The 11813-nt window shown below is 30.7% G+C and overlaps 1 protein-coding gene across 1 annotated transcript; it reads left to right on the forward strand.

Annotated features, from left to right (window-relative positions):
• On the forward strand, positions 1–8403 carry LOC147808623 (uncharacterized). Its single transcript, XM_087163476.1, has 2 exons — positions 1–444; positions 5099–8403. The coding sequence occupies exons 1-2, from the start codon at positions 57–59 to the stop codon at positions 5926–5928; spliced, it is 1218 nt and encodes a 405-aa protein (XP_087019602.1). The 5' UTR covers positions 1–56; the 3' UTR covers positions 5929–8403.
• Positions 8404–11813: the final 3410 nt, after the last annotated feature.

Below are 11813 nucleotides of genomic sequence, written 5' to 3' on the forward strand. Positions count from 1 at the left end.
TAATGTGAAAGTTTTTCAGATCAATGGACACGAATTAAATTGAAATATTTCTAAAAATGGCACGTTTACCTTCCTTCAACAGTTTTTTCAACTGCGATTTCTTCAGACAATCCAGCGATGAAGTCAGTCTCGTTCTAGCATCATCGCTTTTCACGGTTGCTAAGGAAAAGTTACTGAATTTATGCGAAGATGCACCGAGAGATGATACCATGGCGGATTTTGACCACAAGTTAGAAATGACGAAAGGGAATTTGAAAAGGATTATAAGAACTTTCAATCACGCGAGCAGAGCAACTCCAGAATTTCTGCAGAGCTGTCCCACCTGGGCAGTGTCTCGAAAAAATACAATAGCTGAATTACGGAGATTGGCCAAGAAGATTAATACTGACAGACGTAATTGTAACTCTGCCAAAGTTGGATCGAGTTCAATTGGCATAATGGGAGGTAAGTTATTGAATTAATTTTTTTTATATATACACATATGGGAAATTCTCTGAAAATATAAAAATTTTAGGAGGAGGGAATTTAAATTTTACATCTTCAGTTTTTTTTAAATATTCATTTAGTACCCGTAAATGATACCTTATAAAAAGCAATACAGTTTGCAATTATTTCTTGGGATTCAAGTGCCAGGAAAATTATTGCCAGGATAATGACAATTTGTAATTTGATTTTTACTATCAAGTTCTGCAGGAAAATATTAAAAATTTAGATGTGACTCTTTTATATTGGGATATTAAAAACAAAGCTTTATATAGGATGTTATTAATGATTTATAGAAGGCAGGCAATTGTAACATAAAAACCTACTTGCGTTTTAAAATCTCTTTGAATGAATTTCTTTTCGAAACTTTCTTTTCTGTTCTTAATCCGAAATCGCTTACTGTTATATCGTTATGATTTAAATATATTTTTGAATGAAATAAATAAGAAAACATAAAAAGAGTGATCGTATTAGTGAGATATTGTTCAAATCAATTTACCTGATCCTTCGTTCCAGAAGGATCTCCAGGATCGTGTGGTCTAATGGTGCTGGTGGCTCCGGACAGGTGGTGTTAACACATACGGGATCTCGTGGGGAAAAACTCACATCTTAGACGAAAAAGATAATTTTCATTTTGAATGAAGATGGATTCCAGTTCTTATACAATCAACAAATTATCTGAGTCGTGCCGCATGCACACTTGGACAGTAGAACATCAGGAACACGTGTCAAACTTCATTGTTTTATCTTAATGGAACGTGATAGTGTCTTGAAATTATTTTGTTAAATTTTTGACTTAATGAATCTCCATAGTTATTTCTTGTAAGAAGGGACAATTGTTGAGCAGAAAGGCAAGAGCCTTGAAGCTATCATAAAAATGAGAGCGATGCTTCTCTCTCACGGTGGCTTCCTCGACTGCCGCCAAGAAGCACGCGGAAAAGCGAAAAAAACGATATACGGTTAAAGTTAGGGTAGGGTTAATCGATACGAAAAAAGAGTCAAACAAGTTAAATGAAGTAAAAGGCTATTGCGGTTAAAAAGAACGAAAACTGAAAAAAACTATTGAGGAGTAGAAAAACAACGCACGTGTGATGTAGCAACATCACACTTACCGATCATGTTTTCAAACAAAATTAACTAACATTTCATTAACATGTTCACGCCGGGAAAAGTGAAAATACTGGTAGAAGAACTATTTCAATATTAGATAATATTCGTGAGGAGTTAATCTATTCTCAACAATAACAATTCACTGTAAGGAAATTTATCACGGCCAAGAAGCAATTCAATATAAAAATTGCATCCGTTAAAAACAATTGGTAGTTATGGATTTTTATTATTCCTGGAAAAAAACTGAAGATTGAAATTTATTGGTACCAGTTTTTACTCCGGTGCGCTGCCAAGATAAGACAATCTAGCGTGACCCACCGGTGGGCCACCCCGGCGTGAACGTGTTAACTAACGTATCATTTATATAGACTATAGTAAGCTGCCAGATGACATTTTTTCGTGTGACATAATTATTGACATAAAAACTTATTTTTACAATATATTTTGGGAATCATTACTTGTGTATGTACTCTAGAAATGCCTTTAAGAGTTTATACGTAAAAATTAGATCGAGAAAAATGCCAGGAAGATATGTCAGGAAAATGACATTACTCTGACATACTCTCGATATCTCGAACTTCCGTAACTCAAAAGCCTTGTTATGACAAAAAAACTTTTTTTTACTCCTTGCCGTTACATATTTATATCATTTTAATTTAAATTCCTATGTCGAAGAGTTTCGTCTCAAAATCTTGCTATATCGAATATTTTGTGAAATAGAAAATAAACTTTTTCAGAAAAATTACAATGTAAGTTCATTGTAAACCAATTCTTTTATATTTAATGCATAATTTTGTCTAACTTTTAAAAATAGAATTAGACTTATAGTTAACTTTCATAACATACATATTTATTAGCAGTTATTTTTATGCTTTTAATGACTCTACTTTCTGGAGTACAATCATAGAATATATTCTTCTGCATTTTAGAACATATTTAGTTGTGAACTTGTTATCTCGAAATTTTTTAGCGTCCCTCCAACTTTGAGATACAAAGAGTACACCGTATTGAAACTGATGTAGAATCATGAGAAAAGCTAACAATGATGGTATTAATGAATCGTTCAAAAAAATCCTTGTTCTATTGTATATTAGATTCCTGCGCCAATATTAGGTGAGATTCACTCATAAAAGAGACCGTGTTCATTTTTCGGACAGTTCACTGAGTTAGACCAACTGCTCCGTTTTTTTTTAAAGTTTTGATCAAGTGATACAGAATTAAAAAACTAAAATTTGCAGAAATGTAGGTATTTTTTAAAACATTTACATTTTTGATGAAAAACTGTGGAAATGAGGAAACATTTAAAAATTAGTTGCCCTAGTAAAGGATTATTTTATTTTAATAAAGAATCATGCATTAAAACATTGTGTTTGTTACAGCAATAATTTTTTTAATTATTATTAAGCTCATAAGTTAGCATCTCTGGATCAAATCGCCAACACAACCACGACAAAATCAGGGCCGCCAACTTTCTACGCGTCTTGTAAAAATGTAATATAGTGGTACCGGGGTATTATCATTTAATGTATTATTTTTGATTAATTTGAACTTATTTTCTTCACCTCTACATAGAAATGATTAAAAAGTTCATCCACTTTGTTCTAGCTTTCTTATGATGAGGCTTTTAAAATGCTGGCAAAATTACCAAAATTCTGAAGGCTTTGGTTTTCGATTGTGTACCACTCTACAAAATATTTTGCGAAAACCGTAGTAGTTCTCAGGCCTGGAAAATAAAGAAAGCACTCCTATACTAAATTTATGTAAAAAATCTTTCGGCAGAAAACCTTTTGGAGGATTTTTCATGGGAAAAATTGTTGGCCATATTTGAAAGATCATGTTTGAAACTTTTCCCCTGCAAAATTTACATCGACCAAAATGAGGGTATGAAGTTAAAAGCTTTTTCCTCTGTTTTAACATCATAGCAGCCTTTGTATATTACAGTCAGATTTGAATTATGACATATCTGAAAATAGTGGTGAATTATATAAACCTTCGAATTGTTTGAAATAGGGTTGGATAAAAATCTACTAAATTGAATTTCTTAAACCAAGAATCACAATTAACAAATAACCACTTGAAAATATTTAATCGCTGATAGGAACAAGTTGGCATCTCTGTGTATATAAATAAAACTATTTTTGTGTGTTCTATATTGCATTCATTTCTTCACACCATTTTAGTAACGATAATAATATTAAAAAATTAAAAATTTACTCGAAATATGTGTTTCTAATAATCTTGGCTTCACCGGTCATCGGTGACCCCCCATGGCATTCAACGTGTTAAAAAAGTCGTGTTAAAAAGATCCCAGTCACAGGTATGCTACTAGTGACTAAAAATGTAAAAAATGGTAGAAATTCAATTCGCCTTTAATTATTAAATTATTCAATCGTAACTACCACCGTGACTGACATTGAAAATTATACATTTTTTAAGAAGAAAACTTTCTGCATATTCGTTTTTAACCCCTTGGGGACGGGTGATTCAGAAAAGCATTCGTACAAAATCAGAATCAAGTTGCAATTAAATAAAAAACGGTAACTTAAATGTAGTCGTTGCTAATTTGACAGACTTACTTTGCTTTTAATTTAATTATTGTTAGTTTAATCATATATATAATCAATGTTAATTCAAAGTATAACTAAATAGTTTTATTTTGAACAAAGTAATGGTGAATTAAATAAATCAAACAATTATAACTCCGCCCACAAATAAACTGCTAAAGAAATACTTTGATTACCAGTTTTATCTTTTTACCCTGATTGATACGGTTTTTTGCTGTCACGTATTTGTGACAGTCGGCGCGAAAGGGTTAAGAGATATGAAATATGTTCACTTTGTATTAAAATATCTTCTAGTGGTAATGAAATTCAAGTTATTTCTAATTTAGTGAGTTACATTAATGGCATTCAACGTGTTAACTAATTTTGATTCGAAGTGCAAAACGGAATCAGCTTCTTTTCTCTAATTAAGATTAATTTCTTTTTCGCCTTATGTGTATTCTGTTTCTAAGTAAAATAGGCGTCTCAGGATTATGTGATTTTCCCACTCTGCGCACTTTCCCCTATCTGTTTCCATGATATCAGCATGTCTAAGGCTACCTACGTCCGAAAAAAATAGAAAACTCATAGCAAAAACTCTAAAATAACATTACAAAACTTACCTTTTCAATGTTTCTTTAAAAAAAAAAAAAAAACATTTCTGCTTAAGAATCCCTGCTTGAGATCTGTCTTCTACGAGTTTTAATTTGGAAAGATAAAATAGTTAGTTTCACCTAAGGTTTATCTTGGCTTTACATTTCAGTAAGAAGTTGAAATATGCTCACGAGAGGAAAAAGATTTACTAAAACCATGGAAATGGAGATGGGAGAAGTTGGAAGAGTGGGGAAATCTCGTGACCTTGAAATGGCTATTCTATTTATAAGAGTACAATAGTTGTTACTATTCAAAATGCATGTAAAATATACGTATTTATGCTCATAATTTAAATGTTTACTTATTTACAGGTCTGGTGGGAGTCTCGGCATTCATCTTTCCACCTGCAGCCATGATTCTTGGAATAGTTGGCTTAGCAACAGCCGTTGTAGGTGGGGCTGCAACATTTGGTACCTCTGTCACGGAAATCGCTCTTCTAAACAAAAGCATAAAAAAGGCAACAAATGTCTTAAGAAACGACCAAGACACTTTCAAAAACATGACGCCCTGGTTCCAACATGCTCAAGACCTAATAACATTAATCGAAACAGTCATTGGATTTGATGTTGCCAAAGAAGTTTATAGAAACTTCACAGATTGCAATGAAGACATTGCGAAGTTGACTGCGCTAGAAAATGGCGAGGTTCATCCCAAACTCAAGGAATTAATTGAAGATTGCGTTGAAAAAACAGCGCCATCTGGAATGAAGGGCATTTTAAACGAGAATATGTTACTGATTCCGGCCGTCGTAGCTTTCTTTTTCGTCGCCATTTTGTTACATAGCAAAAATAACTTAATACTTGGCAGTGTTGTTAGATCTCACCGTCTGGTTTTAGGTTTGATAAAGATTCTAGATCTTGGGAGTGACCTGGGCATGACCATTGCCAGTGTAGCCATGAAAACTGGTGTTGTGGTCACTAAAGAAGTATCTCAGGCAACAGCAAGAATGGTGGCCCAGAGTGCTTTGTTCGGATTCGGGATCGTTTTGGATGTCGCCAATTTAGTGATAACTACTATCGACATTCGCAAAGGATCCAAAAGCACGAAAGCGAATGATATCAACGCTATTGCTGACAGAATGGAAAATGAACTGAATGTCTTGGAATCCATTTACAAAGAACTCGGTGGAAATTCATTTTAGAATATTGTTTACATGCGTCACATTTTCATCGTCATTAAATGTTCATGTTCTTAAGAGCAACTTTTTAGTTTTTAGAATCATTATCGATTCAGATTCAAATTTATTAGAAGATTAATATAGATTATCACATTATTTAAAGAGTTTTGAATAACAGGTTCCCAAGGCACGTTTGCAGATACAGAGTTGCTACGATCTGGGAAAAATTACAAAATGGTAACTTATGTGTCTCTAAAATGTGACAATTGGGAATGGGGGGGGGGGAGGATTTGATGGTATAACGGTGCCACGTTTATTTAGATGTCGAATTTCAGAGAAAGTAACGACAAAATTTTCAGGTCTAAAATTTTTGACGTAATGAAAGAGGAACATTTCTATAGTAAAAAAATCAAGTCATCTTTACCTAATATTTCTTTTTAAAATTTAAATAACTAAAATAATAATAACTTAAAAGCCCTTAATAACAAATTTTAAACCTTTTTTTTGTGATTTATAATTGATATAAGAATTTAAAGTTATTTCAACAAAATAAATTTAAAAAAAAAACATTAAGTACGTAATTTCTCAAGAATAATTCGAAATACTAAAACATTTCTTTGAAGTATTCGATTTAATTCAGTTAAAACTTTTATTTATGGGTTTGGATATTTAAAAAAATTAGGAAACATTCAGAAATAAATTTTTAACCGAAGCTAGTTGGTACTGGTTTTTTTTTTCAAATAAATTTCTAATAATTTAAATCAGAGAATGAAATTTCAGTTCTGAATATACCACCCAAACTAAAAGTTATGCTCATCTCAATTTTACATGCATGAAAATTTATTTATATTTTTCAAAATATTAACATACGAAATTTTGGGGGGCTGAAATCGTGAAAGAAAGTAGAAACTTAAAAATCAAAACGCATATATTGCAATAATAATAAAACAGTATCTCAATAAAGTCGCGTTAAGGTCTTTATGCTTCCGGAAGCAATAGTAATTTATTTTATACCCGTCGTTAAACAGCCGATCCAATTTTTTGGGTTTGAGACAACTAATGTTCAACTGCTTATCCTTGTAATTTTGAAGCCAATTCAGGAGACAAGGAAACTCAAGGATCAAGTATAGGGAGCAATATGCATGCGTGGAGGATATTTTTGTAGGAACTATCCCGTATTAGCGTTACATCAAGAGGAAAACCACTCACGGTTAGTCTGAAGACAAGAAGACTCTAACCCATGATCTGTCTACCACTGAAGATATTTTACTTCACTGTGATCGGTGTGAGCTAGGATTTGAACCCGGTTCACCTCATTAAAATGCGAACGCTCTATCCTCTGAGCCACCACGGCTGTAAGCAATAGTATTGTACTAATAAAGAGGATGACTCACCATTTTTTTAAAATTATAAGTAGAAAAATAATGCTTATTTCAAAAAGCACTTCCTCGACTTGATTCTGATAAGCGCGTGGAATTAAGCACATTAATTAGATTGAAACTTAGCATTTTAATGTATGAAACTTACTCCGAAAAGATAAGACTTATTCTGATTTTATTAAGTCTCTGAAACATCCACACATCATTCTTCGTTATTGTTTTTAAATATATTTCCCTACTACAAAGTGCTTTGTTATGACGTATATAATTCGCTAACGAAATGCGAATTCACGAATAAATGAATGAATGACCCTTGGCCCCAAAATTATCGTATTTCACACTCTTCGTTCGCAAAATAATTAATCGCCAATGGCTAGTCGAAGACAGGAAATATCTGATTCTGAACCATTAATTCCGATTAAATTACGCTTCATTTTCTGCACTTTAATTCTGATTAAATTACACTTAATTTAATTACCAATAATACATCACTGCAATATTCAGCATACATTTATGTTTTTATGTATACAATAAATGTCGTGTAAATACCTAAATTATTCATGTAGATCTGAGTCAATGATATGTTGATATTTATGTATATAGATGTAATTTATGATATGTATGCATTTATGTAGGTACCAGTAATACATAACTACAATATTTCATACACATTCTTATTTAATACAAAATAATTTTATGTTAATGCAAAGTAAATTGTATATTTATGTAGATAAAGTTTTGTCTTTAAATAACTTTTTGTATCAGGAATTTTCAAAATGTGGGATGAGGTGTATTTCAAGTTTTTCATAAGTCTTCAAATCTAAAACACTTTGCGGTAGATGACGATGTTCCGTAAACCATTGGTGGTCTATGAGAGAATTGTTTATGTCTGCTGAAGAATTGTTAACGAACTAAGATTTTTACTTTGGTAGCAATAACCAAATATTTTGCCTCCGAGCCGGTGAAAAGATTGGGCAGTTCTCACTCACGAAAGGCATCAAAATGTGTTCGATTAATTTAAAAAAATGCCAGATGTAAAAATATGCCTTTGCAAATTTTAAATACTTTTTTTATATATATTTTATAGAATATTTCTCAGTTGAAAATAAAAAAATTTATATGGTAAATAGTTTTTTCCTTACTAGATAAAAAAGAACCTTAACACATGCACTTTTTTAAAACTAACTTCTTCCTACGGTTTTACTCAAGAACTGAAAATCCATGAGATCAACATCAAAAAAATCAACATATTTAAAACAAATATGTTGATTTAAAAAATATATTTAAGGGAAGCGGTTAACAAATGTCAATATGATATTTAACCACTTCCCTATTCCATCCTTACCAATTATTTGAAGAAAAAAAAATTTAAAAAATCAGCAGATTTTTTTTTATTTAATTAATAAATACAATGAGCTAAAACAAAACATGATGCACAAGTTTTAAGTTGAAATTTGAATTTTTTTTCATGTGTTAGAAACCTTTAACGTAAAATCAGTTTACTATTCCGAGTTATTTTGGGTAAATGAAAAAAGTTAAATATTTAGTCTTGTATGATAGTTCTTAAAACAAGGGACAACACAAAGTTATACTTTTCAAACGTCAATGAAGGAATACGCCATTTTTTTTTTTACTATTATTGCTATGCAAATTCAGCAATCATCGTATATACCAGGGGTGGCCAACCTGCGGCTCGCGAGTCACATGCGGCTCTTTGAAGGATTATTTTTGGCTCTTGAAAAATGTACCCGAATTCCCTTTTCTTTTTTGTGCTATTATTTTTTAAAATATTATTATCTTTCCGTATGTGTATCAAAATGTCTTTTAAATTACTGAGATCCTTTTCCAATATAATTATGACACAGAAAGCTTTTGGAGAATTAGAATTAATAGAGATGCAAGAAGATCAAGCTCTGCAATTAAAATACAAGTCGATGTCGATTACTGAATTTTGGAAATTTGTACCAAAGTCGAAGTATCTTGAATTAAAAAAGGCTGCTTGTCGAATTATTTCAACATTTGGAACGGCGTACTTATGTGAATCATGTTATTCCACTTTAAAATTCGTGAAATCTGAACACCGATCAGTATTAACTAACCAGCATCTCAAGGAATTACTGAGAAGTGCTGTCACCAACTATTCACCAAATTTTAAAGAATTATCAAGACAAGTAAAATAAATGTGTTTAAATTTCAATATTGAAATTCACTACACATATTTTGTACTTTTTCCTATATGTTTTCAATAAGTATAATTTATGCAAAAAAAAAATTTGTACCTTTTTTGCGTACCTTTTAAATACTATTTATTTAATTGCGGCTCGCGAAAAATTACAGATTTTGAAAAATGGCTCGACTATTAAGGAGCTTGGCCACCCCTGGTGTATACAATCGCACAAAACACGTGAGCAGTCCCACAGCTCAAAATCAAAACATCCAAAATTAATTTGGCAAACTTCCAATTATAGCAGATTGTGCTCTTTGCTTCCGGCCGAGTAAAAACGTGATAAGACAAAATGTACTGACAATTTCTGCTAAGCCCGAGTTTTCTCGGGACGATAAATATTTGCAGTATCAGTACCCGAGGATAATCAGGGAAGCTGATAAAATAGTTGTTTCTCACAATTCACAAATATTACTTATCAGTACAACTCATTTTATTCATTATAAAAATTTCATTGTTCAAACAAATCGTGCCATTTAAAATAGATCCTGATGCTCGATTCTACAAAGTTTCCATAGTTTTGGAAATGTGAGTACATTAAAAAGTCATTTAAATGCTAAACTAATATTTCGGGAAATACTTACACTTATAAATAAAATTATTTAAAATACTCTACTGAGCTACGTACTTTTTGAATAACAATTCAGCAGTTTTCAATACAAATGAAACTTGAAAAATGAATTTTAACAAATACTTATATTTACAATTAAAATACTTTTATTGCGTTACATACTTTTTTTTAATAATCATTCAGCAGTTTTCATTACAAATGAATTTTCACAAATACTTATATTTAGAATTAAAATACTCTATTGCGCTACATACATTTTTTTTTAATAACGATTCAGCAGTTTTCAATACAAATAAAACTTAACAAATGAATTTCAACAAATACTTATATTTACAATTAAAATACTCTATTGCGTTACATACTTTTTTGAATAACGATTCAGCAATTTTCAATACAAATGAAACTTAACAGATACTTATATTTACAATTAAAATACTCTATTGCGTTACATACTTTTTTCTGAATAACGATTCAGCAGTTTTCAATACAAATGAAACTTAACAAATGAATTTCAACAAATACTTATATTTACAATTAAAATACTCTATTGCGTTACATACTTTTTTGAATAACGATTCAGCAGTTTTCAATACAAATGAAACTTAACAAATACTTATATTTACAATTAAAATACTCTATTGCGTTACATACTTTTTTGAATAACGATTCAGCAGTTTTCAATACAAATGAAACTTAACAAATACTTATATTTACAATTAAAATACTCCATTGCGTTACATACTTTTTTCTGAATAACGATTCAGCAGTTTTCAATACAAATGAAACTTAACAAATGAATTTTAACAAATACTTACATTTACAAATAAAATTATTTAGAATACTCTATTGCGTTACATATTTTTTTTTCTTTTTTGGAATAACGATTCAGCAGATTTCATGGCAAATGAAATTAACCAGAATAAGAATAAGTAATTATAATAGATGCTTTTTAAAAATAAAAAAAAATTAACAGAAATTCAAAACAGCAGATTTTTAAAAATGAAATCAGTGAAAAAAAGCAATTATAGCAGTGAAAAAAAGCAATTACGATAAAAAAAATTGAGTTTCTCAATAGAAAACATCTTCATTTACAACAAAAGCGTTAAAAACTGACAAACAATCACACTTTTACAGTTCAACATCACATCATTTCAAAAAATAAATTGTTCTTTTACTTTTATTGCTGAAATCATTTTTTCATTACCATGAATAAAATATCCATTAGAGATAATTACATTAATACATTGCATGTTACAATAGTAAACTGTAATAATGCAATGCGAATCCTTGCAGTACTATTCTCAAGGGATTATTTTGTAAATTTAGAAGTGTTTAGTTTATGCGATTTTTCATACTTATCAATAAAATTTAAAGCTTTCAGACGTTTGGAAGACCTACAATAAAATTCAAAAATTAAAACTGATTAAAAAATCTTTTTTAAAAGCTTGTTAGGAAATACGTAATTAAGAAATTGAAACCACGAATTATAGATTTCTTATTCATGAATGTGTTATGATGGTATGTTTAAGTTATTTTTGTTAGTTATTTATGGGCACAATTTTATTTAACTCTTTTTGGGCACCGCGTTTAATTTAAATAATCTCATTTTTTTTTAATCTATATTTTTTTACTTTAATCAACAACCCCATCTGATTTTCACTTACACCCCTATCCTTCAACACCTTCCAATATTCCTTCCTTCACCCCTACTTGAGAATGGATTCATTCACAGGTG

Source organism: Parasteatoda tepidariorum, chromosome 5 (assembly GCF_982258835.1).
Source record: "Parasteatoda tepidariorum strain Cologne lab strain chromosome 5, Ptep-v5.0, whole genome shotgun sequence".
NCBI lineage: Eukaryota > Metazoa > Arthropoda > Arachnida > Araneae > Theridiidae > Parasteatoda > Parasteatoda tepidariorum.